This window comes from Borostomias antarcticus (genome assembly GCF_949987555.1).
Source record: "Borostomias antarcticus genome assembly, chromosome: 12".
NCBI classification, from domain to species: Eukaryota; Metazoa; Chordata; class Actinopteri; order Stomiiformes; family Stomiidae; genus Borostomias; species Borostomias antarcticus.
The window spans coordinates 11,904,929-11,932,343 of record NC_140245.1 but is presented as its reverse complement, the minus strand read 5'-3'; the positions used below and the strand labels follow the sequence as shown (position 1 = coordinate 11,932,343).

Below are 27,415 nucleotides of genomic sequence, written 5' to 3'. Positions count from 1 at the left end.
GGTAAGATGGCAAGCCTACTCCGCGACTCGTTGACAAAGAAAACAGCAGAAGTACTGTTTGGAAATATTTAAGATTTGAGGCAAATAACGCAGGAAAAGCAAAAGATACAACAAAGCTCATATGCAAGCAATGCTACCGAGCAGTGCCAACAAAAGGTGCTAACACCAGCTATGTGGACACAGGCTGATCTACTGTGCGAAATTGGATCCAAGAGTGTTCTCTTATGGAACGAGGCATCAGGACGAGTAGGCTTAAGCACAGTTGTTTCAAGACCAGCAGTAGTGGTTTAATTTCTGTCCTCCTTAGCTTGAGCGAGGTTAATAACTATAAAACAAGGCTATTCTTGTCGGGGTGAACTTACAAGCTGTTTCAAATCACCGGTATAAACAGGAAGAGATGCCCGCTTCTGATATGACTGGATCTACACAGCAAACAACCGGCGCCACGAAGACCGACCTCGACTTACTACAGTACCTCCTGGAATACCCCACTTAAAGGTCATTCATATTGAAATACCCTTGATAGACTAGTGGGTTGCTAGACGTGTTGCGTGGGGAGTCATGCACAAGGCTTCGTTGATAGGCGGGTCGATGAGGCGGGTGTGAGCGCTGCAACACCAAACTGGGTCGCAGTATTCACTGGTCGAGTATACCAGGGCTAGGGCTGCCGTATGCAGTGTTTTTGCGCCGGCATCCCAGCCTGATCGGACCAGTCGCCTCATCAACGCCACACGAGCTGTTAACTTCTTGGGATGTGATTAGAGCTGTCGCCGGAATGTGAGCGACGTGTCCAAAGTCATGCTGAGATAGGTTGGTTCGGCGCTATATGGCAGGAGTGTTCCATCGACGTGGACTCGGACCTCACGTTTGGCTTCCTTGTTGTTAAGGTGGAAGGCCGCCGACACCGTTTTTGCCTCGCTGAGCTTCAATCTCCATTTCCGGAGGTATAACGCTAGTATCTGCATGTCCTGGCTCAGGGTCTCCTCCACGGCCTGCCAGTCTCCAGCTGAGTACACCAGCGTGAGGTTGTCTGCGTAGGCCTACTTTTGGAGACTGTGATCGGCAGGTCATAGGTGTAGATGTTATAAAGGACTGGGGCCAGGACAGATCCCTGGGGGATGCTGTTCTTAAGGCGTCGCAACCTGCTTCGCTGTCCGCTACCGGTGGAGAGGGTGAGGATGCGGTTTCGGACAAGCTCCATGATCGTGCTGACCATGTGCCTGTCCGGCAGCAGTCGTGCACGTTGCAGCACTCATGAAAGTAATGCAGATATGCAACAGAGCCTACACAAGGCATCACAATGTTAGATAGTACAATACTAATACTAAAATAGGCCTACTAAATACAACACTAACTGTAGAAGTGACAGCAAAAGGAAGAAATTATTTGATAACTCTGGATCTTGAGGGTCGAAATCTCATGAGAATTTTGCTTAGAGACTATGTCAATGTACACAATATACAATGCAATGTACAATATGTAAGGGATAATCAACAAGTAGGTGTGCGTTAAACGGTTTTACGTGGACGAAGAACCACCCGACGCGCAGCCTCCGTGAAGTGCCTTAAAACCATTTAATGCACACCTATGAGTTGATTATCCCGCTTATACCATGGCCCCACATGCCAAAGACAAATACATATGTGCCATATACGCGCATTTTCTACATTAAAATATAAAGAAATGTTATTTATGTGTTGCTGAGTGTCATTATAGTCCCTAACTGCTAAATCACGTTGCTATGGAATTACAAATTGAATATCATATTTCTTGGAGGAACAGTGATGACTTCCAATAGTTAACATGGGTTTGGAGCCGTAAGTGAAATGGAAAGTGTCCGTTACCTTTTCTTTCAGCAATGTCTCTCAACCCTGGATACGACCTAGCAACCAAACAATGAGCCTAGCAACCCAAACTAGCTAATTCCATAGCCTACTGTACCCATATATATATGACTGTAGCTGTGCAACATATAAATCGTCCAGCTGTCAAACCTAGTTGCCAACAAACTATGTATGATGGCCAGATTGTCCTCAACTCCAAAAGTATTGTTTTCATGTCGTGGTATATCACTGTCAGTCGTATCTTACGTTCATTGTGAGTTGATTTGCGAGGACGGAATGTGTCATATCATTATGTGAAGCTGTCAAAGAATGTGACGTAGCCTACAACTGACAGTGATAGACTAACGTTATAACACAAAGTGAAAAAACAGTTTTTGATTTGGGGACAGTGAGGTGTCTGGCTATCATAAAGAGTTTGTTGGCAAATAGATTTGACAACTGGACAATGGATGCGTTGCACAGCAAATATGCAGTATCTAACACATGGCTAGCTAGCAATGGTACAGCAGGCTATGGGATTAGCTCATTTGGGTTGCTGTCAAAGCCGGCGCATTAATTTAGATCGGTGATTAAACTTCAGCCGAACTACGTGTGCACATACACGGTTTTACATGTCTGCTGGCCAATCAGGAAAGAGTATTAACCCAGGCCATGGTATAAACACAATATAATACAAATAATATACTAGTTTAAACTAGGGCTGCACAATTAATCGTGAATTAATCGAAATCGCGATTATAACCTCCGCAATTAACTAATCGCAAAAGGGCGCAATTAATGTGATTAATAATTTTGCTTTGAATTGAGTGTGCTAGGACTACACAGACGAATCACAGGCGCTTATGCTGTCTGACCAATCACATGCGTTCCCGCTGAGTGCGCTGTGCATAGCAATTTCACTGAGAAGACAGATAGCAGTAGGTCAAGACACAAGACCTGCAAGACAAGCTGTGAGTAGTGAAAAAATTAGCGAAAACTAGGTCAGTGAGTTAGTAGCAAGAAAGGGATTAACGTCTGTGATTTGGGAGCATTTTGATTATTATATATTAATATTAAATATTAATCGCAATTATTAATCGCAATTACAATTTTGATGCTAAAAATCACAATTATAATATTTTGTCATAATCGTGCAGCCCTAGTTTAAACTATAGGTAGTTATAGCCTAGACTACAGCTATAGCCTAGAAATAGATAGCCCACTGTAGATAGATACGTTCGTAATAATTAAATTACATACAGATGGAGAAAGATGCGTTAGTTAATGTCCGGATATTGGCAATAATGAGTGATCTTTACTCATGGCGACTATGTCAATTTTGTATGGATCCACACCTCCGATCAAACTTTGTTTTTCTTCGTATTGTGATGAAGCCATACTGCGCTCAGCTAAACTAGCTGGTCTCCCGTCTTTAAAGCTACTTCCGGGGTTTATGAATAATGTCTGATGTATTGGAGCTTGGGATTTGGTGCCCGGGACGGCGTCATATCCAAGTTGAATGTATTCCAGAAACAAAACGCAAAACCCCACTGTTGCCCAATCTTTGTAGTGCTAAGAAAGTTAGCTATTGTTGACTATTGTTAGCAATGCTAGTTGATAACAACGAACTATGCTATTTTGTGCATATGACTTAACAGACACCATGTCTTGACTCGACGTCAGTTACTGAGATAGATACTGTAGATGGATATGTTCGTAATTATTAAATTACATCCAGATGGAGAAAAAAAGTTTGAGTACAAAGTACTAATAACAACAAATATAGCTGCAAGCAGCAAGGACAGGGCCAAGCCCTTATGCATCAAAGACAACAAGACACCTCCTCCTCTACCCCTCCCCCCTCCTCTACACCTCCTCTATACCTCCTCCCAACCCTACACCTCCTCCTCTACACCTCCTCCCTCCTACACCTCCTCCTCCTCTACCCTTCCCCCCTTCTATACACCTCCCCCCTCCCTCCACTACACCCCCCTGCCTTACACCTCCTCCCTCCTCTACATCTCCCCCTCCTCTACACCTCCTCCCTCCTCCCCCCTCCTCTACACCTCCCCCCTCCAATACACCTCCTCCTCTACACCTTCCCCCTCCTCTAAACCTCCCCCTCCTGTACTCCTCCCTGAATGAATGAAACTGCAACCGGTGGGGTGTTGCACAAAAACGCTTATATCAATATCATAATTTAATCTGACTATTTTGTGTCCAATTAGTAAATTGTAGAGCATGCCATCACCTACCATAGAAGCAGGATGAGCCCCATCCGGCCAAAGCGGGCGCTACAGCAATCGATTGCATTTTAGCCATTTTTAAAGAAATAGTAAAGGGAAAATGCATGTTTAGCCCTGTTTTAGGGTTACTTGTGATCATATACAATGATTCAGATCAAAACATTAACAAAGCTAGCATTTTCGAGAAAGTTGATTATTGCTCTACCACCGTTTTGGTCACGTGCTTGGCCCCTAATAAAACTACCAATAACAATAGGGGCTTCGCACTTCGTGCTTGGCCCCTAATAATAGGAAAGCTACCAATTACAATAGGGTGCCTGCGCCCCTTCGGGGCTTGGCCCCTAATAATACCATCAATTACAATAGGAGCTCCGCACCTTCGGTGCTTGGCCCCTAATAAAACGTTATTTGTATAGCACCTTTCATACAGATAAATGCAGCTCACAATGCTTTATACCAGATGCTTTATATGCTTTCTGTCCCCAGAGTTAAAACAAAACATGGAGAAGCAGCGCTCAGTTTTTATGCCCCACATATCTGGAACAAACTTCCAGAAAACTGCAGGTCTGCTGCAACTCTTGGTTCTTTTAAAACAAGCCTGAAGACTTTTCTTTTTGCCACTGCTTTCTAAGAGGAGTTATGTTTATAGTTTAGTATACTGCACTGTAACTTTTATTCCTGTATTCTATTTGTCCTGCTTTTTGTTTTAAATGTCTATAATGACTTGCTTTTTGTTTTAATGCTTTTAATGTCTCATGTAAAGCACCTTGAATTGCCCTGTGGCTGAAATGTGCTATAGTAATAAACTTGCCTTGCCTTGCCTTATACCAGAGAATTTACATGCAGTGCTTCACATAAAAATAGACATAAGGTACTCATCTTATGTCATGCTGTGTATCTGTACTGTGTAATCATGCAATGATCAGGCTTGTCTTAATTCGTAGTCTATAGGAGAAATACACTGTGAGTTCAGCCTGCTAAATCTGCTCAAAGACGCCACCTGGCGGTGGTGCATCACTAAAATGAAATAATGCCCGGCTAATTTCCCTATGAAATGCTGCGATGGTGAAATGCTGCAGCACTTATAAGTGCTAGAAGCTCCCCACTGTGTGTCACCAGTACATTGATTGATTGGTGTTACATTAATTTCGCTTTCATTTTAAGACTTGGGAGGCTGCACCCCAAGTGAAGGAGTTCAAGTATCTGCGGGTCTTGTTCACGAGTGAGGGAACCATGGAGAGGGAGTTTGGCCGGAGAATTGGAGCAGCTGATGCGGTTCTGCAGTCGCTTTACCGCACTGTTGTGACGAAAAGAGAGCTGAGCCAAAAGGCAAAGCTCTCGATCTACCGGTCTATCTTCGTCCCCACCCTTACCTATGGTCATGAAGGATGGGTCATGACCGAAAGAACGAGATCACGGATATAAGCGGCCGAAATGAGTTTTCTCTGGAGGGTGGCTGGGGTCTCCCTGAGAGATCGGGTGAGAAGTTCAGGGGTTCATCCGGGAGAGACTCGGAGTAGAGCCGCTGCTCCTTTGCGTCGAAAGGAGCCAGTTGAGGTGGTTTGGGCATCTAGTGAGGATGCCTCCTGGGCGCCTCCATAGGGAGGTGTTCCAGGCATGCCCGGCTGGGAGGAGGCCGCGGGGTAGACCCAGGACCAGGTGGCGGGACTACATCTCCGCACTGGCCTGTGAGCGGCTAAAGATTCCCCAGGCAGAGCTGGCTGATGCTGCTAGGGAAAGGGTTGTGTGGGGCCCCCTGCTGGAACTGCTGCCTCTGCGACCCAACCCCGGATAAGCGGATGACGATGGATGGATGGATGGAGGCTGCATAGTCTAAGTAGGCTCAAAATGAAAGCTTAATTAGCCTACTCTTGCATAGGGTTCAGACTGGACACGAAAGCGCAGCGAAGCCCAGCCCGTTTCCTTTCGGCTCCCATGTTAACAAAAGTGACTGTTCACCCCGGACACGTTACGCTATGTTCACACAGGCTTTCCGAAGCGCAGCGCAGTGCAAGCGCGAAACATTCACACGCGCACAGGAGTGTTGTTGTTCACACCAGAAGTGCATTTCTCCGCGCTCGTCAGAGATTTTGAACTGAACTTGTGTTGCGACTTGTTGACAGTGGATATAAATAGAATATACCTGGCTCTCCAATGACCTTCGCAGTTACATCCCAAAGCTTCATTTATTTGTTGGTGTCTTTGTAGAGCATGTGCTGGGGATCATACAGCTCCCTATATTTTTCCACTTCGAGGACTAACTTGATGTTAGTTATGATCTTCAAAAATTGCACTAGTGTAGTTGGGGTTCGTCTCTCTCTGTCTCACTTTCATGTGTTTGGTCACCCCAACCCCACCCCCAGCTCCTCTCTCTCATTTAAATTCAAAGGCGCTTTATTGGCATCGAAAGCTTACAGGCTACATTGTCAAAGCAAGTGTGAATCCTAAACAATGAATACGTAGGCTAGTATACAATCAGGCCTACAGATTTCGGCTACTGAAATCAAATCTTTACTTGACAGAAAAAAGATAGACGTGGAAATCAGTTTGAAAGCCTATTCTTACTTGCTACCTACTTGAGAAATGACAAATATATGTTTGTGTCTACATTATATACAAACTGGACGGCCAACACCTTGTAGAAATAGGTTTTATTTGGAAAAAAAATCCCTTTTCCCCTGTCCGACGTTTGCAAATTTGCTTGCGTTCACTCGCGGCTCGTGCAAAAAAAGACCAGAAGAGTAAACTATCCGCTGCAGCGTGTGAGCCAGCCGCGGAGCTCCGCTACGCGACGCTTCTGGTGTGAAGTCACGTTGGTTAACATGGGCGCCGAAAGGAAACGGGCTGTGCTGCGCTGCACTGACGCTTCCGGTGTGAACCCGGCGTTACGTTGCGAAGCTACACGGCCTGCTCGCACTCTGCAGCAGATAGCTTTGCATCCAGTCTATTTCCGCGTGTGTTTAAAGTGCAGAGGAGTGGTAGAGTAGGCTTCATATTTTGAAGTGATGAATCGGCGTGGCTGCCCTTCAGCCAGTCAGGATCAGTTTCATGACAATTCTCAAACTTGCTTACACACCCAGTTTTCTGTCGTACAGTCACTTAGTAAATGAGGGCTATTGTCTCCAGCGTACTGATCACCGTTGCGACCATCTGTCTTATGGACTACCAGCATCAGTTCTGTAATATTTGTGAGTAACAATGGTTGTCTTCCACAGGTGTCTATCATTCCCAGAGGAAAAGGTTTAGGCTATGCCCAGTACCTGCCTAAGGAGCAGTATCTGTACACCAAGGAGCAGCTGCTGGACAGGATGTGCATGACTCTGGGCGGGCGTGTGTCTGAGGAGATCTTCTTCGGCCGCATCACCACCGGGGCTCAGGATGACTTACGGAAGGTCACCCAGAGCGCCTATGCACAGGTTTGAGACGTATAATGCATGTGTTGGATATCTTCAGTGTGGTTTTGGATAACTGTGTTAAAGGGTTAGATCACTATGGTCAGATGCGTATCTCTATACAGTAGTATCCATAGAACAGTAAATAATAATAATAATAATACATTTTATTGTATATAGCACCTTTAAAAACACATGCTTTACAAAAAAAGTGCTTTACAGAACAAGACAAAATAGTACACAGTCAAGATTAAAAACAACTAAATGTACTAAAAACATGAACATGAAAACATAGGTAATACAAAGAACTTATATGACCTGATAAACAAAAAATGAGAAATAAATGTAAATAAGAGTAGTCAAAGAGGGATAGGGATGTAACAAACCACGGATATACAATAAGAAAACCTTCCTGTAAAAGAAGGTTTTGAGAAGTGATTTAAAGGAAGGCACTTAGTGTTCTGACCTAAGTTCTTCAGGTAGGGAGTTCCACAGTTGAGAGGCTCTAACAGAAAACAACCCTTTAGTAACAAGGTGGGCTGTGGGAACAGTTGGGGGTCCTACCAGAGGAGCGCAGGCTCCTAGGTTCGTAGGGCATGATTAATTCTACAATTTAAAAAGGTATTAAGTAGGAGTTTAAAATCAATTCTATACCTGACAGCTAGCCAGAGTAGCATTGCAAGGATAGGGGTGATGGTCTTGTCTCTGGGAATTTGTTAAAAGTATGGCAGTCGAGTTTTGCACAAGCTAGAGATGAGAGATGGCCTTTTGGCTGAGCCCCAAATACAGAGAATTGCAATAATCCAATTGTGACAAAATAAAATCAAGGCTGGCTTTTTTCAAGGTCCACTTGAGATGAAAAAAAGAAAACGGTTAACTCTTGAAATGTTCCTGATTTTGAGAAAGTATTATTGTACTACCTTAGTGATTTGTTTGTCAAAGCTCAGAGTCAAAGATCACGTCCAAATTAAGGCGGAATGCTTCACATTGGAGGACAGGTATCCAAGGGGCATTTACTGGTCACTGGTCAGGTTAGAGGGACCAAATAAAAGGACCTCAGATTTGGATCCATTGAGTTGAAGGACGTTTTGTGACATGCAACATTTGATTTCGGAGAGACAAGCCATAACCTCAGAGAATGTGTCCGAGTTGCCCTCAGTAAGTGGTACATAAAGTTGTGTATTATCTGCATAACAGTCGAAATCAACATTGTGGTTACAGATGATCTGGCCTAAAGGAAGCATATAAATAGAAAATAGTAGAGGACCAAGAATTGACCTCTGAGGAACACCACATGAGAGGGGGGCAGGAGATGAGAATTCTCCCATTACCACAGACAAAGATCTGCCTGTGAGGTACAGTATGAGCAAAACCAAGAAAGAGCAGTGCCCTTTATGCCAACACAGTTTTCCAGGCAATTTAAAAGAATATCGTGATCGACCTTATTAAATGCAGTACTCGGATCGAGCAGAATTAAAATTGAACAAGCTCAAGAATCAGAGGCAAGCAGTTACTCATTCACAACCTTAATGAGAGCTGTTTCTGTGCTTGGCAATGCAACAGACTTTTCTAAAATTGTAGATAACAAAAGGTTTTAACAAAGGGTCAAAAATGGTTTAAAACAAGGGGGTTGAGTGTAGGTTTCTTCAGGAGAGGACGGACTATTGCATTTTTAAAACTGGATGGAAAAGAGTCACTATTAGGGTGGTCATCTATTTTATTTATAAAATGGTGGAGAAGCTGCTCACAATTTACTTCTCAATTGATGCTTCCATAGGTTGGCTAGGAGGAGGGCTAATCGCAGCTACTAAAAGCGGCTGCTTCTCAGTGTCATTGCCACTGTACAGATTGCACACTCAAAGCTGTCACAAAGTCTGTCACATTGGATTGTGGAGGCTGTCACATTAGTTTACGGTTGTGTGGCCAAACAGCCCCCTTGGACATGCATGCTCACTATACCATAAGTATGGCTACATCATGTGACCAACACAGGCCAGGAGACCAACACAGGCTGTTTCTCACAGGTAGGGTGGGGCTACCTGAGTGTTGGCATGTCCTTTCTGCCTAATGATGTGTATAAGAGAAATCGTAAAAAAGGATGCTATACCATCAGTGAGTTGTATCATTTGATTCATAGAACCAAGGTTACAGATACAACAATCTGCTCCTCTCCTTTATCTGCTCAGATTGTGCAGTTTGGCATGAATGCCAAGGTCGGCCCGGTGTCCTTCGACCTGCCCCGCCAGGGCGAGATGGTCCTGGAGAAGCCGTACAGTGAAGCCACCGCACGTTTAATCGATTCGGAGGTGCGCTCGCTTATCACAGAGGCCTACGAGCGCACTCAGAGCCTTCTGTCTGTGAAAAAGACAGATGTGGAGAAGGTATTGTAAAAGATGGGTCAGTAATACTGTCACACACCTGCTTTGTTCAACACAAAAAAACTAAACCTGCTGACACATACAATTCTCCTTCCCCTAGGTGGCGCTGCGTCTACTGGAGAAGGAGGTTCTGGACAAAAATGACATGGTTGAGCTGCTGGGGCCACGCCCGTTTGCAGAGAAATCCACATATGAGGACTTTGTGGAGAACACAGGGGGTGTAGATGAAGACACTTCCCTGCCCAAGGGCCTCAAGGACTGGAACAGGGAGCGCAACAAAGACCAAGAGGAGAGCACCCAAGAGCAGGTGGCCCGACAGATCTCCGGCGGGATGCCCTTCTAGACCTCTGGCACTCAAGAGTTTTAGTGTGGAGAGACAATGCCCTAACTCTGCATACGGGTCGTCAATTAATTCAAAATTATATTGGAATCCTGCAGGTAGCTGGTGTCACATGTAATTGAAATTGCAGACATTGCAGACATGCTTGTTCACATAATCACATAATATGGGTTATGTCGGTACTATACATATTACCCAGTGCACTGAAGAGTGTCGCTCAAAGATTAGAACAGATAGAGTGGATCCTTACAAAGGACGCCAAATACCACCTACATGTATGTCTCGATGCACTGGGCATGGAAAAGAAAAAACTTCCCAGTTATATTTGTGCATGCATATACGGGACATACTAAAATGCTTGATGTGGAAATGGCTCAATGAGTTAATCTTTAACAAAGATTATTTTACTATTGCCACAATTATGTACAGGTACAGTATGCCTTCCTGATGATGCCCGTCTCCCCCATGGTGTTGCTTGGGCTGGCGGTTGGACTGATGGCTGAGAATGAAGGGTGCTGGAGCATTAAAATATGTTTGCCAATCTAGTTTCAAAGCAAAGAAGTTCAGAATCCATGTTTCAAAAGTTTTTACAAATGCACATTGTTACGATTAGGGTTACTGCAAAAATTCTGGACAACAGTCCAGGGAAAAGAAGTTTTGGATTGTGTAAAAATGAAAGGTGAGTAAATGCATAGATATCATTAAGAAAATGAACTATGGGAAATTTATAAAATAAATATAGCTGCAAGCATATATACATGGTGCAAGCCTGGTCTGTGTATGATGTATCTGCTATATGCACATTTTCCCTGGACACTGTCATCCTGATTGCACTCATATGTGGAACAGGTATCTGCAGGGGTCCCAGACTGACAGTGACAGATTTTTAATCTAATTAATTTTTAAATCTCCCAGGGTGGCCAATTGTGCGAATTTTGGTTAACCCTTGTGTGGTGTTCGGGTCTGTGGGACCTGTTTTCATTTTTTATCAAAAGAAAAATGATATGATGAATTATTTTTTCAAACTCAGACTCACTGGCCTTGGCTCATTTTCTGTTTAGAACATATATCAGAACACATTTTCAATGACCACACGCCGTTTCCGCACAAGGTTGTAACATTGTTTCAAAACGCAAGCATCGACACCTGTCACCTGCGCTCACATTCCCGCACATTTTACCCTCTGTCTTGCGGGAACCAATCTTTATTTTCTCATACTCTATCCCAGCTGCAAATTGGGGGCGGTACACAATAAATATTGATTTGCCAGTGTGGTTCCCTATCACAACTGATCAAGATGGCCAAAAGATTCTCTGCTCAGAGGGCCTTGCAACTGATTTTGGAAGAGAGAGAAGCTTTTGATGATTATGTAGAGCAGGGGTGTCAAACTCAAGTACACAGTGGGCCAAAATTTAAAACTTGAACAAAGTCGCGGGCCAACATTGAACAAATGAAATTTTTAATATGGACCCAGACAAGTTTTGCTTTAACATTGAATATGCACTTATCACCTTCGCTTTTGGTGCGCATCAATGGTGTGCACTAACATATGTGAATACACCCTCAGACACAAGTGTTGGTGCTCCATCTGCTCAGTAGAGAAGCTTGTAAAACCCTGACTGTCCTACAGACAGGCAGGCAGACAGGCCGGCAAGACGGCAGACAGGATTGAATGAACAGGAACAGAGCAAACACAGCGGCCGGCTAGGTCAACACAGGTGTCTCTATCACAGTGAGACGTTACATAACGTAAAGCTTCTGTTTTCTGCCCTTCTTTTCACCATTTTTAAGAAGGGGTAACACGGTTACAGTTGTAGTATGAGATTGCTATGACTACTGTCACAGAAGAGAGGGCGTTTCTGGGTCCTGTCTTTATTGACGCGCCAAAACAACAGCAGAGCCTTATGGGATTTGTAGTATTAGCGGTGAATGCGCTGTATAATACTGGCCCGCGGGCCAGAGTTTGACACCCCTGATGTAGAGGATGAGTTTTCAGAATGTGAGGATCACATTTCTAAAAATTCAGAGTCTGACAGTGACTTTGAAGAAGAGGATGAGATTGAACATCAGCTAGTTCCAAAACGAAGACGAGCCACAGAACCAGCCCGTCAGCAGCCAGCCCCAGGACCAGCCTGTCAGCAGCCACCCCAGGACCAGCCTGTCAGCAGCCAGCCACAGGACTAGCCCGTCAGCAGCCAGCAAGTGAAGAAATATACATGTCAAAAAACTGGGGAAATTGAAAGGTTTTCTTGCCCAAGAAATGAGCCACCCCGCATGGCTGCCAATGTCATAAGGATGCAACCAGGACCAACAAGGATGGCGGTTACTCATGTGCAGGACATGTCTTCTTTTGAGCTTTTCATACCAGATTCCATCCAGAAAATTATTCTGGATTGCAGTAATCATTTGGAAGGAAGTCGTATTTTTGGAGAGAGGTGGAAGGAGATGGACCAAACCCATTCACAGGCCTACTTGGGGGTTCTTATCCTTGCTGGAGTTTTCAGGTCCAAAGGGGAATCCACAGAATCCCTGTGGGATGCAGAAACTGGCAGTGAAATGTTTCATGCCACAATGTCTCTGGAAAGCTTCCACATCATTTCCAGGATTATCCGCTTTGATAACCGAGACGACAGACCAGCTCGTCAACAGAGAGACAAATTAGCTGCCATCAGGACAGTGTGGGACAAGTGGGTGCACCGCCTGCCCGTGTTTTACAACCCTGGGCCTAATGTCACCATTGATGAGCAGCTGATGCCATTTAGGGGCCGCTGCCCCTTTAGGCAGTATATACCATCTAAACCTGCAAAATATGGTATCAAGATATGGGCTGCCTGTGATGCCACTTCATCATATGCTTGGAACCTACAAGTCTACACAGGGAAACCTGATGGAGGAGCCCCTGAGAAAAATCAAGGCATGAGAGTCGTCCTGGACATGGCTCAGGGACTAAGTGGACACATCACATGTGACCATTTTTTTTACATCGCACAAGCTGGGACAGGAGCTCCTAAAGAGGAAGCTGACCATGGTGGGAACGGTACGGAAAAACAAGCCTGAGCTCCCACCCCAACTGCTGACTACAAAGAACAGGCCTGTCAACTCTTCCAAGTTTGCGTACACGGCTGACAAGTCCCTGGTATCCTATGTGCCAAAGAAAGGCAAGAATGTGGTACTCATGAGTACACTGCACAGGGATGGGAGAATCTGTGGCCAGGAGCATCAAAAAACAGAAGTCATAATGGATTACAATGCCACAAAAGGAGGGGTGGACAACATGGACAAGCTGGTGACTGCCTATAGCTGCAAAAGGAGGACCCTACACTGGCCACTGGTGATATTCTTTGACATACTGGACATCTCAGCTTACAACGCCTTTGTCATCTGGATGGCACTGAACCCAGAGTGGAACAGAGCGAAGCTCCAGAGGAGACGCCTCTTTCTCGAGGAACTGGGAAAGGCACTGATAAAACCTCAAATCCAGAGAAGACAACATGTTCCAAGAACCCCAGCCTCTGCAGCCATCATGAGGAGGATTCAGGAGGAGAATGCTGGTGCCCCATCCACCCAACCGACAGAACCACCATCTGCAGAGCCTGAAGTAAGTGTGTGATGCTGTTGCAGTATATGTCTGACACTCATGCCTTGTGAGTGTCAGACACCTAACCTCAGTGTCCACACATGTATGTGTGTGTGTGTGTGCGCGTGCGTGCATGCATGCATGAGACAGAAGAAAGAAAAAGAGAGAGTGAAAGAAAGAGACAGAGAAAGAAAGAGAGAGAGAGAAAGAAAGAGAGAGAGAAAGAGAGAGAAAGAGAGAGAGACATGTTAGTAAAATTCCTGATCTTTTCATTATTCTAGGTTGCGGCCAGCAGCAACAAAAAGAAGCGCTGCGAAGTGTGTGGACCCAAGATGGACAGAAAAACACAATATACATGCATCAAGTGCAAGAAGTACATACAGTTTGCAACACACACACAGTCAAACTCTGCCCCTCATGTGTTGTATAGGCTGTAGTGAAAAGACAATGTGTTCAATGGGGCTGATGTTTTCTCTAGACTGACATGAAAAACCTTGCTTCATTTGTAAATTTGTTGAAGATAAATATATTTTTTCAACTCAAATCTTGATTATAATTGATTTTCTTTTTTTTTTTTATTACATTTTATTTTAAAAAAAAAACAACCAAAAAACGAGTAGCACTTTTATTCATAAATGTGATCTAACAAAGGTAAAGGGCAAATATTAAACATATATGCTGTTTATATTGCTTGTAATTGGGATGAATGAAACAGCTGTTGAGTATTTTAATATAAAATTGTTTGATTGTGTCGAATTAAAAACCCCAAAATGCAGCGGGTCCACCGGACCCACGAACATTGGCTGAGTAACAAGGAAGGAAGGAATAGTAAAGGGAAAATGCATGTTTAGCCCTGTTTTAGGGTTACTTGTGATCATATATAATGATTAAGATGAAAACGTTGACAAAGCTAGCATTTTCGAGAAAGTTGATAATTGCTCTACCACCGTTTTGGTCATACAATGGATGTGGATGGGCATCTTGAAAAATCATTCAAAAACATGTTAAACTCGATTTCAAAGACAGGAAACTCACCTAGGTGTTAGTTGGCGTTCTGGCATATAATTCGCCATAAAGTAAGATTCTAGTTCATCTGGAAAGGCTTTTTTAAAATATTTAGCATCAAACTATTTAGTCGCAGCACATACGTGTGTAAACATCCGCTTAAGCTGATTCCGATATTGAGCAATACCTTGATCTCCCGGTAGGCGACGTCCGTGAATTCTGCTCAGCTTCCTTATTTGAAAAGCTAGCCGCAACAACAAGACAGGCTCGTGCAAAGCATTTGTTTGGGATCTCTACAATGACACGCGTGCCGTTGCCAATTGTGGCAAAATCCGTTCATCTGTAACTTGTCATAGACTTCCCTACAACGATCCCGCAAGATTGAAGTTGTGGCTAGAATCTCTTTACTTGGACGTAAACACACCCGTGGATATTCTTGGGGTCTTAGATCACTGTGTGTGCGCTTTGCATTTTGAGGACAAATGTTATAAGCCTAGGCTATTCTCGAAGAAATCTCCCAAAAGGGTCTTCCTCAAACGTGATGCTGTTCCGACTTTGCATAGAGGAACGACAGAATTCGAACGAGTGGAAGAAATCTTAAGTGGTGTATGTGTGCACCCGTGTGTGTGTGTTGAAGCATAGTAATAATAATGATCCCTTTGCTAAGACTTACTTTAGAAAAATAGAATTTTAAGAAGGTCTTGCAGCATGAAATTATCATATTTATTCATAATTAATATTTTCTCAGTTTTGTTCATAAAGCAGGTTTTCCTGCTTTAAGATGGTCTTACAGCATGAAATTATCATATTTATTCATAATTAATATTTTCTCAGTTTTGTTCATAAAGCAGGTTTTCCCTATGGATAAAAACCCATTATTGGAATTCTAAAGCTCCAACAGTGACATCTATAACATGCAGCTGGAGGACCCATAGATATCTATGGAAGGGAGGCTAGCCTCCCTTAGGGCGGGTTCTTTTCTCTTAAATCAATGTAATGCCTTTTTTCTTGCTAATTTGTGATTGGCCAAAACGCTGAAAAATTACCGCAAGGGAGGACAGTACTCCGGCCCTGTCTGAACAGGATTCAGATATTGACATTTTGTTAGTCCAATCACATTCCAGATTTACCACAGTGAAGGCTGATTGGGTCGGCGTTCATGTCTGTGTTTCTCTCATGGATGTAGTAATAGAACGGTTTGTCTTCCCTGTGCCATTGGAGACTTTTTGTGTGTTCGTAGCTCCATAATATAAAACATCCGAAAGTATTATGGGACATATTATACATTAAACTGTTCGTCTATTTGTCTTGATTCTAGCCATCTAAATATCTAAGATGACATAAATACTTTTTGAGCTAGAGCCGTCTGAACACGACATTTCCACTGGCTGGCTATAGCCGGTAACGTTAGCTACGAGGTGCCCGTCAGGCTACGGCATAGGCAGGCGCGCAGATTGGCTGGAGGCGCAAACTGTCGGCAACTCGTCCAAAACATTAAGAGACTGGGTCGCAACAACGGATCGGAGAAATCCACAGCCTAGCTCCTGCTTGCGTGAGAATTGATCGCTTTTCGGTGCTTATTCCTCATCCAGTGATGGATCGGTGGATGGAAAACTTTCAACTGAATGTTCATATTGTTCTGATAATTGTAGGCTATAGCAACATAAGAGTGGCAGCTTTGACAGCAACCCAAATGAGCTAGTGCTAATCCCATAGCTGTACCATTGCTAGCTAGCCATGAGCGAACTGTTGGATACGGCATTTGCTGTGCAACGTATTCCATTGTCCAGTTGTCAAATCTATTTGCCAACAAACTGTTTGAGAGCCAGCACACCTCAGTGTCCCCTAATCAAAAACATTTTTCATATCACCTAACCTCTCCAGCACCTCACCAATATCAATTATTTTCTCTCTTTAGAGAAGAGTACAATCCATTACAACAACTATTGCTTACAATGTTTTATTGTTGTTTTGTAATATTTTATCATGAATATGATAAATAAATGCTGCATGTAGTTAAAGTGTTATTCAGTTTTTCATATACTAAAATGGACTGTAAATCCACTTTAAAGCTGATATTTCAAATAATAACTGACTGAGGGAAAGTGCCCCCCGGCGCCCATGGGCGGTTCGCCTCTCTTCCTCCTGTCCTCATCAGTTTTTTGAGTCACCAGCCGCCACTGGTGAGCAGTGAGCAAACTAGCTAGCCTAGCTAACAACATAAACAATAGCTACCGTAAGTAGTTCTGCTTCCTGAATCACCTCTGCGGATTGATCTACACTTCTACAACGGTCACATCAATACAAGTCAATGGATTTCATAAAATGATCAATAAAACCGTATAGGATTCATACTTTGCGCGAATCTGATGTCAGAACACCAACGGACACCAATTACACCCTCGGTGAGCTTCTTGTCTTTGAAATCGAGGGTTTAACATGTTTTTGAATGATTTTTCAAGATGCCCATCCACATCCATTGTATGACCAAAACGGTGGTAGAGCAATTATCAACTTTCTCGAAAATGCTAGTTTTGTCAACGTTTTGATCTGAATCATTGTATATATGTTACGGTCAATGTGAGAAAACGGGGAATGTGAGCTTTTCCCGGTTATTGCACACATTCCCCGACCTCGCGGGGAATGTAGGAGAAACATGTGCGTTTCTCACATCTCCCGGGTAATGTGCACATTCCCCGACCTTGCGGGAGATGTGAGAAATTGGTTAGTATTTACCGGGAAATGCTAGCAATTCCCGACCTTGCGGTAAATCTAGGAAAGCGCAACCGTATGCAAAACCTCTGCGCAGCCGGGTGGTGGGAGAGGGCTCATGTGACGCCTCGGAGGGCGTGCACCATAAGAGGCACCCACGGTAGTTGGGCTATCGTTAGGCTACTGACGCACACCTGTGAGAGATTTATCGTCTTTTCGTCTGTCTTTCGGCTAGCTAACGTGTAGGGTTCCTTTGGAGGTTCCCACCTTCCTGTTGTTGCAATGTTCTTTTTGCGTTTGTTAACTTGATCACCAGTGTAGGCCTATCCTCCTAATACTACTTACACTGTGTGCAGCATAGGCTATATTACTGTTCAAGGTAGACCACAGACTGTTATTAACTGTAGGGGAGGACCGGGACGAATGAAACACTTTTTGGTTTGATCAGATTTACACAGAAAATTAATAAAGATGGAGATTACATTTTTTGATGATGACAAACAACTTGTACATGTCCTTTACTAACCTATTAGTTGTAAGTTTCGTTCTGTGGTGTAACAGTTCAATTCAAGACGGCCGAGAACAGAAGATGTGCATTGTTTCTCTTGTCGCTGCCGTGCGGGGCGAGTGAAACAGATGAGTGGGACGAGTGAAACAGTGAGATTGTTTTGCTTATTGTGTTGCGTAGCCTCGCGGCTTGTAGGCTAATTATCTTAACTTTCAACACATGTATAATTAGACCCAATTTAATGTTTCCATTAATGCAATTGATGCTATGTATTCGAAAACCATGGGCAAAATGTCAAGCACCTCTCGTTCTAAGCGCACAAGCCCTCTCCCACCACCCGGCTGCGCAGAGGTTTTGCATACGGTTGCGCTTTCCTAGATTTACCGCAAGGTCGGGAATTGCTAGCATTTCCCGGTTAATGTGCACAATCCCCTACCTTGCGGGAGATGTGAGAAATACTAACCAATTTCTCACATCTCCCGCAAGGTCGGGGAATGTGCACATTACCCGGGAGATGTGAGAAACACACATGTTTCTCCTACATTCCCCGCGAGGTCGGGGAATGTGCGCAATAACCGGGAAAAGCTCACATTCCCCGTTTTCTCACATTGACCGTAACATATATATCACAAGTAACCCTAAAACAGGGCTCAACATGCGTTTACCCTTTACTATTCCTTTAAGTGTTCAATGGGTAAATTAACCTAAATCAGCTACAGTTGATTGACATTGTCACGTTGCATTGTTTTTGCTGGTCACCTCATGTAGCAATACCACCAGTAACCAGATGGCAATACAAGACAAGGATTGTTCCTTAGGTTACATAGCCTACTGTAGGCTACAGTATTTGTGGACAGCTATATCCTGGAGTTCATTGTCAGTCTTGAACAGTGCTCTACAATGAATGAAATTGAATGAAAACGCTTGGCTCTACAAGGAATGAAAAATGAATGAACATTCCACAGTGATCATCAACAGATGGGCTGCCATTTATCAGTTCACCCTCAAAGACACATTTGGATGTAAAGGTAACTACTTGCATATTAATGAAAAACTAGAAAGTACATTTCGTGGAGAAAATGTGAGGTGAGCTACCTGCTGCAGCTGTATGTAACAGCTCCTGCTAGAACTACTATGGACAGGGCAATCTCCATGCACCCACCGGCGAAGACCGTGCGTCTCTAGCCCACTCGGGCTGAATTGTGGGGTCCGTGGCGTGGACAGTGGTGTGGTGGCGAGACTCCGCCCCCTCAGGTCAGAGCTGGTCGGCGACAGTGTACCCCTCTCCAGGCCACCTACCTGACTCTACCGGTGAAGACCGTGTGTCTCTAGCCGACTCAGGGGCTGAGTTGTGGGGCCCGTGGCGTGGATAGTCGCGTGCTGGTTAGGCTCCGCCCCCTTTAGTCACAGCCAGTCGGGGACAGTGTACCCCTCTCCGGTCTACCTACCTGACTCCACCGGTGAAGACCATGTGTCTCTAGCCCACTCAGGGGCTGAGTTGTGGGGCCCGTGGCTTGGATATTGGCATGCTGGTTAGGCTCAGCCCCGTTGAGTCACAGCTATTCGGGGACAGTACAGTGACCTCCGGGCAATTTCCATGCATCCACCATTGAAGACTGTGTCTCTAGCCCACTCAGGGGCTGAAAAGTGGGTTCTGTGGCGTGAATAGTGGCGTGGTGGCGATGCTCCGCCCCTTTTGGTCATAGCCAGTCAGGGACGGTGTACTCCTCGCCAGTCCCGCATTAAAGCACCCATGGGCCCCGGTGCTAGGCATTTTCCTAGGCCCCCCTCCCAGTAACAGTACCCTCACCACCACCAGCAACACCACCCCCGCCACTGCTACCAACACACACACACAATTTCACTATATTGTAACAATCTCTGCAACTCAGCATATTGTATTATTAATTTGCTTATTATTTGAGCCAAGTTTCATATTTATAAGTCAAAATTTACAATTCTACTCTTAAGCCAGGCGCACACACTCCGGTCCAGCAACTCAACATCCACACTCTAGCGCCAACATCACTCTGAACTAATGACGCAGGCACGCTCCCTTAAACCCCCCTCCCTCACCAACACAAGCCCTGAGCATCAATAACAAAAACGTATTGATCACATACAACCTGGCTGCACGCATCATTCTGTCCACTCACAAGTAGAGCAAGCATAAGATAGCCTACTGATCAATAGAAACGCGCAGGTAGGCTAATAATGCCTTAGGTTTAAATTTGATTTGCATTCAATGCATTCTTACCTTTAAAAAGGCTTCTTCCTGGCTTTATGCCTGGCAAAGTTCTTAATTAGAGCGGTAAAGTGCTCTAAGAATGTCATTTTCCAAAGACATCAATGTCAAGTGGTTGAGTCTTTCTTGTCCCATTGTAGAGCGCAGTCTGTTTTTGAGGTCTGAGTTTTGAAAAGGAGCGCTCTCGAGAGGCATTGGATACAGGCAGAGTTAAGTAAATCCTTAAGGCAGGGGTGTCAAACTCTGGCAGTGTAATTATATTTGGCCCGCAAAGCAAAACCAAATGACTAATAGAGCTGGCCCGCCAGTATTCTACAGCGCATTCACCACTAATACTACAAATCCCATAAGGCTCTGCTGTTGTTTTGGCGCGTCAATCAAGACAGGACCCAGAAACGCCCTCTCTTCTGTGACAGTAGTCATAGCAATCTCATACTACAACTGTAACCGTGTTACCCCTTCTTAAAAATGGTGAAAAGAAAGGCAGAAAACAGAAGCTTTACGTTATGTAACGTCTCACTGTGATAGAGACACCTGTGTTGACCTAGCCGGCCGCTGTGTTTGCTCTGTTCCTGTTCATTCAATCCTGTCTGCCTTCTTGCCGGCCTGTCTGCCTGCCTGCCTGCCTGGCTGTCTGTCTGCATGCCGGCTGTCTGTCTGTCTGCCTGGCTGTAGAACAGTCAGGGTTTTACAAGCTTCTCTACTGAGCAGATGGAGCACCAACACTTGTGTCTTAGGGCGTATTTACATATGTAAGTGCACACCATTGATGCGCACCAAAAGTGAAAGGGATAAGTGCATATTCAATGTTAAAGCAAAACTTGTTTGGGTCCATATTAAAATTTTCATTTGTTCAATGTTGGCCCGCGACTTTGTTCAAGTTTAAAATTTTGGCCCACTGTGTATTTCAGTTTGACACCCCTGCCTTACGGCCATATCCATGTTTGGAAATACTGAAGACAGGTCCATCTTTCTTATTAATCTGAATGGTATTTCCTATGAAGCATTGCAGCAGCTGAATTTAGCTAAAGCTTTCGCTACATTTTCAAAATCGAGTAAAGCTATGCTAGCTATAGAGCATAGCCCTGTTGCACAGCCAGGCAGGTAGCTAGCTACTTTGACAGGGCATCCATCGTAGGTGTAGCCTACATCGGTGTAATTAATAGCTTTGATTATGGCCCTGTTACAATGGAGTAGAACGTTAATCAACCTTATTAATTAAACTTGTCATTCTCGTTTACAAGCTCAAAATATCTGGTGTGCAAAAGGCCTAGTGTTACGGCTCGCATGCCCTCGCCTCCACAACCGCCTCCCTCTCTCCCCTCTGGGCCCGCTGCGCGCTCGGGGCGTCCTACGCGCTCTACCGCACGTCGCATCGGCCCAGGCATACAACGCTCTGACTCTCCGGAGTTTCCCCCCACTACCGGGCGTTCCCCGTCTCCGGCCAGCTCCGCGGACTCGGCAGTCTCCTCCCTCTCCGGTGACGAAGAGTCGGATCCCGACATGCCCAGCACATCGGCCCGTGCGCAAACACAAGAACGGCGCGCTCGTCTCCGACGATGACGCGGGCGCGGCTCTACTCACCGGTTTTCAATTTATCATCACCACACCTGTCCCTCGTTCTGCAATCACCTTCAACCCCTACAAGAACCTGGTCTACACTCCACTCATCGCCAGATCTTACCATAACCTTTATGTGGTAAAGTATAGCCTACAATTTACTTACCTGTATTTTATAGTGCTTTTTCGCGTTCCCTGTTAGTGATTACTATCACTCACCCTGCCTCTCCTCCTCGTCTCTCCAGTTTCCCGGACCCCCTTTGCTGAGTGTACCAGCTAGCAGAGCCCTCACCCTGCTCCACCTCCCGATCCCTCCGGCTCCCTTGAGCCAAGGACATTTATTATTTAGTGGCATTTTAGTGGCTCCTATTATTTCATCCTATTATATTTTTTGGCATCCTCCTTTTGTGGCTCCCCCTTTATGTTATCTTATTAAATCGCCCCTCCGGGCTTTACCGTTCCTTGCCTCCTCCTTTCCTGTTGCGCCTGGGTCCCAAACCGAAACCGTCACAGTAAGATCTGGCCAGTTTTGACCCAGCCAACATGGAGGAGAGACCTGCACCTTCCGGACCACTTCAAGCCCAGGGCGAGCAACTGACGGGACTCGCTACTCTGGTCAGCACCCTGTCCGACCAGGTCACCGCGCTCATTGCCCGCCTGGCTCCGTTCCTGGACCCCGCTCCTCCCCAGCAAGCCCCTGCACCACCCGCGGTCCCCGCTCCTGCCGCTCCACCAAACCGGGAGCCCCATCTCGCCTCCCCGGCCCTCTACGACGGGACGTTCACCCTCTGCCGGGAGTTCCTCATGCAGTGTGAGTACGTGTTTGATCTCCAGCCAAGCATGTACTCCACTGCGTCGGCTCGGATAGCCTACATCGCCAACCTAACCATGGGACGGGCTCGCCGTTGGGTCATGGCGGGTCGCGAGGGCGCAGCTGCCTACATGCAGGACTACACTGCCTTCGTGGCTGAATTCAGGACCGTGTTTGACCACGACGTCCACGGACAGGACGCGGACGCTGCTCTCTCCGCCCTCACCCAGGGTCCCAGTTCCGTAGCGGACTACGCCACGGAGTTCCGCATCCTCGCTGCCCGTTGCCCCTGGAACGAGTCTGCCCTGTACAGCGCTTTCCGACGGGGCCTAGGGGAGGCCATGAAGGACAGCCTGGCTGGAAGAGACAGACCAGCGACCCTGAACCAACTCGTCTCCCTCTCCATAGCCATTGACGAGCGCCACCGGGAACGCAGGTGCGAGCGGGCGCACCAACACCACAGCGCACCCAGACCGTCTCCACCTCCCTCTACCGGTCTCTCTCGGCCTGTCCCGGCCTCCCTCGCCCCCCCAAACACCGCTGGAGAGGAATCCATGCAACTGGGCCGGACCCGACTGACTCCTGCAGAGCGTGAGCGCCGGAGTCTGGACGGACTATGCATATACTGCGCTAGCCCAGCGCACGCCGTCGACTCCTGTCCCTCTGCGCCTCCCAGGGCGGCAAAGAGTGTAGGCTCACTCGCCGGGGAGTACCGAGTAAGCCGGCTCATCCATCCCCAATCCCGGACCCGTGCCGCCAGGTTCACTGTCACCCTCGCCTGGCAGGGGCAAACGCTCTCCGTCCCTGCCCTCATCGACTCCGGTGCCGACGAGAGCTTCGTGGACGTCCAGTTCGCCCACAAAGCGGCGCTCCCTCTCTCCCCTCTGGAGAGGCCCCTCTCGGCATTCGCCCTGGATGGCCATCCCATGGGCCCCATCACGCACCGGACCCTGCCCCTCACCCTCACAGTCTCGGGAAACCACGTGGAGGACGTCCGCCCCTTCGTCATCCACTCTCCCGACGCTCCATTCATCCTAGGGAGGCCCTGGCTGGAACTCCACACCCCTCATGTCTGCTGGAGCTCGGGACCACCTGCCACGCCCGCTGCCTCCGAGCTGCTCAGACCTCCACTCGGGTTGACCGGCCCCGTCCCGCTCCTCCGGACCTCTCCACGGTCCCTTCGATGTACCACGACCTCGGAGAGGCCTTCAGTAAGGAGCGCGCCCGCACACTCCCCCCTCATCGACCCTACGACTGCGCCATCGAGCTCCACCCTGGCGCCCCTCTCCCAGCCAGTCGTCTCTACAACCTCTCCCTCCCGGAGAAAGCAGCCATGGACACCTACATCTCCGAGTGCTTGGCCGAGGGTCTCATCCGACCATCTCGATCCCAGGTGGCAGCGGGGTTCTTCTTCGTTAAGAAGAAGGGAGGAGATCTGAGGCCGTGCATCGACTACAGGCTGCTCAACAACATCACGGTCAAGAATAAATATCCACTCCCCCTCATGAGCTCCAACTTCGAACCCCTCATCGGTGCCACCATCTTCACCAAGTTGGACCTCAGGAACGCTTATCACCTGGTGCGTATCCGTGAGGGGGACGAATGGAAGACCGCCTTCAAGACCTCCCGTGGCCACTACGAGTACCTCGTCATGCCCTTCGGCCTCACCAACGCCCCCGCCGTCTTCCAGGCACTTATGAATGACGTGCTCAGGGACATGCTGGACGTTTTTGTGGTCCTCTACCTGGACGACATCCTGGTATTCTCCAGGAGCGCTGAGGAGCACGTCCAACACGTCCGCATGGTCATCCAGCGTCTCCGGGAGAACCGCCTGTATATTAAGGCGGAGAAGTGCACCTTTCACTCCTCATCCGTGGAGTTCCTGGGGCTCATTGTGGAGGGAGGCCTGACGCGACCCGACCCCCGCAAGATCAAGACCGTGGTCGAATGGCCTCAACCCACGACCCGGAGGCAACTTCAGAGCTTCCTTGGCTTCGCTAACTTTTACCGCCGTTTCATACGGGACTACAGCCAGGTAGCAGCTCCCCTCACCCACCTCACCTCATCCCTGCGTCCGTTCGTCTGGACACCGGCTGCCAGCGCTGCCTTCTCCGCGCTCAAGGAGTGCTTCACCACCGCCCCGGTCCTTCTCCATCCTGACCCCTCCAGGCAGTTCGTGGTCGAGGTGGACGCATCGGACACAGGCATCGGTGCTGTTCTGTCCCAGCGGTCAGTGGAGGACCAGAAGTTGCACCCCTGTGCCTTCCTCTCCCGCCGGTTCACCCCAGCTGAGGTGAATTACGACATCGGGAACAGGGAGTTGTTGGCGGTGGTGGGGGCCTTGGAGGAGTGGCGCCACTGGCTTGAGGGCGCCGAACACACCACCCTCGGCTGGTCAGACCACAAGAACCTGACCTTCATCCGGGCGGCCAAGCGCCTCAACTCCCGCCAGGCGCGGTGGTCACAGTTCCTCGGGAGGTTTGATTTTACCCTCACCTTCCGGCCCGGCTCCCGCAACGCCAAGGCCGACGCGCTGTCCCGCCTCCACGCGCCCGAGGCGCCCCCCGCGGAGCCTGAGACCATCCTGCCGGTCTCGCGTGTCATAGGGGTGGTCACCATGAACATCGAGGCAGTGGTGAGGCAGGACCAACGCGCCCAACCCAGTCCGGCCAACGTTCCTCCTCGCCGGCTCTTCGTGCCTGACTCGGTCCGGTCCCGGGTGCTCCAGTGGGGCCATGCCAGCCGGTTTGCGTGCCATCCCGGGGTTCACCGCACCCTCTCCTTCCTGAGCCGACGGTTCTGGTGGCCCTCCATGAGGTCCGACGTCCGGGAGTTTGTTGTCGCCTGTCCCGTTTGTTGTCGCAGCAAGGCGTCCCACCAGCCCCCGGCTGGCCTCCTGCGTCCTCTCCCGGTCCCCAGCCGTCCCTGGTCCCACATCGCCCTGGACTTCATCACCGGTCTTCCCCCCTCCAGGGGCAACACGGTCATCCTCACCGTGGTGGACCGGTTCTCCAAGGCGGTCCATCTGGTGGCGCTCCCCAAGCTCCCGTCCTCTGCGGAGACCGCTGAGCTCCTCGTCCAGCATGTCTACCGACTCCACGGTCTCCCCGGAGACATTGTCTCAGACCGTGGGCCTCAATTCACCTCCCAGGTCTGGAGGGCCTTCTGCAGGGAGATAGGCGCCACCATCAGCCTCTCCTCTGGCTACCACCCGCAGACCAACGGCCAGGCCGAACGGGCCAACCAGAGCCTGGAGTCCGCTCTCCGCTGTGTGTCGGCTCTCCACCCCACCTCCTGGAGCAAGGACCTGCCCTGGGTCGAATACTCCCTCAATGCCCTGACCAGCGCTGCCACTGGCAGGTCTCCGTTCGAGTCATCCCTCGGGTACCAGCCCCCGCTGTTCTCTCTCCAGGAGTCGGAGGCCTCCGTCCCCTCCGTCCAGGCCCACCTCAGCCGCTGTCGCCGTGTCTGGAGGGAGGTCCGCAGGGCCCTGCTCCGCTCCAACGAGCGCTCCTGCCGTGGGGCCAACCGCCGCCGCACTCCTGCTCCGGCGTATCGGCCCGGTCAACGTGTCTACCTCTCCACCGCTGATCTTCCGCTCCAGGTTCCCTCCAGGAAGCTGGCTCCGCGCTTCGTTGGGCCCTTCGTGATCGACCGTGTCCTGAACCCAGCTGCGGTACGCCTTAAGCTCCCTGCTTCCATGCGGGTACACCCTGTGTTCCACGTGTCCAAAGTCAAGCCTGTCTCCTCGAGTCCCCTCATGCCTTCTGCCCCGGCTCCTCCGCCTCCCCAGATGGTCGACGGGCATCCCCAGTGGACGGTTCGGCGGCTGCTGAAGGTGCGCCGCCGGGGTCGGGGTTTCCAATACCTGGCGGATTGGGAGGGGTACGGCCCCGAGGAGTGCAGCTGGATCTCCAGGCAGCTCATTATGGACCCGTCTCTCCTCCGGGACTTCTACCGGGCCCATCCTGACGCCCCCGGTCGGTCGCCAGGTGGCTCCCCTCGGGGGGGGGGGTCCTGTTACGGCTCGCATGCCCTCGCCTCCACAACCGCCTCCCTCTGTCCCCTCTGGGCCCGCTGCGCGCTCGGGGCGTCCTACGCGCTCTACCGCACGTCGCATCGGCCCAGGCATACAACGCTCTGACTCTCCGGAGTTTCCCCCCACTACCGGGCGTTCCCCGTCTCCGGCCAGCTCCGCGGACTCGGCAGTCTCCTCCCTCTCCGGTGACGAAGAGTCGGATCCCGACATGCCCAGCACATCGGCCCGTGCGCAAAGACAAGAACGGCGCGCTCGTCTCCGACGATGACGCGGGCGCGGCTCTACTCACCGGTTTCCAATTTATCATCACCACACCTGTCCCTCGTTCTGCAATCACCTTCAACCCCTACAAGAACCTGGTCTACACTCCACTCATCGCCAGATCTTACCATAACCTTTATGTGGTAAAGTATAGCCTACGATTTACTTACCTGTATTTTATAGTGCTTTTTCGCATTCCCTGTTAGTGATTACTATCACTCACCCTGCCTCTCCTCCTCGTCTCTCCAGTTTCCCGGACCCCCTCTGCTGAGTGTACCAGCTAGCAGAGCCCTCACCCTGCTCCACCTCCCGATCCCTCCGGCTCCCTTGAGCCAAGGACATTTATTATTTAGTGGCATTTTAGTGGCTCCTATTATTTCATCCTATTATATTTTTGGGCATCCTCCTTTTGTGGCTCCCCCTTTATGTTATCTTATTAAATCTCCCCTCCGGGCTTTACCGTTCCTTGCCTCCTCCTTTCCTGTTGCGCCTGGGTCCCAAACCGAAACCGTCACACC

At 48.2% G+C, this 27,415-nt stretch overlaps 1 protein-coding gene across 3 annotated transcripts in view; it reads left to right on the top strand.

The window, feature by feature from the left end:
• Positions 1-10,726, top strand: part of afg3l2 (AFG3-like AAA ATPase 2) — a 68,123-nt gene extending 57,397 nt beyond the window's left edge. The window contains exons 15-17 of one of the 3 annotated variants that reach the window (XR_014630702.1): positions 7,285-7,485; positions 8,683-8,816; positions 9,239-9,472. Coding sequence is in view for 2 of the 3 variants with exons in the window: in XM_084446994.1 (XP_084303120.1) it covers positions 7,285-7,485; positions 9,648-9,842; positions 9,940-10,182 (639 nt within the window). In the remaining variant the exon portion in view is untranslated. Of the gene's footprint in view, positions 1-7,284; positions 7,486-8,682; positions 8,817-9,238; positions 9,473-9,647; positions 9,843-9,939 lie in introns of those variants that run through there. The other 2 variants (XM_084446994.1, XM_084446995.1) reach the window with 2 other exon arrangements.
• The last annotated feature ends 16,689 nt before the right edge of the window (positions 10,727-27,415 follow it).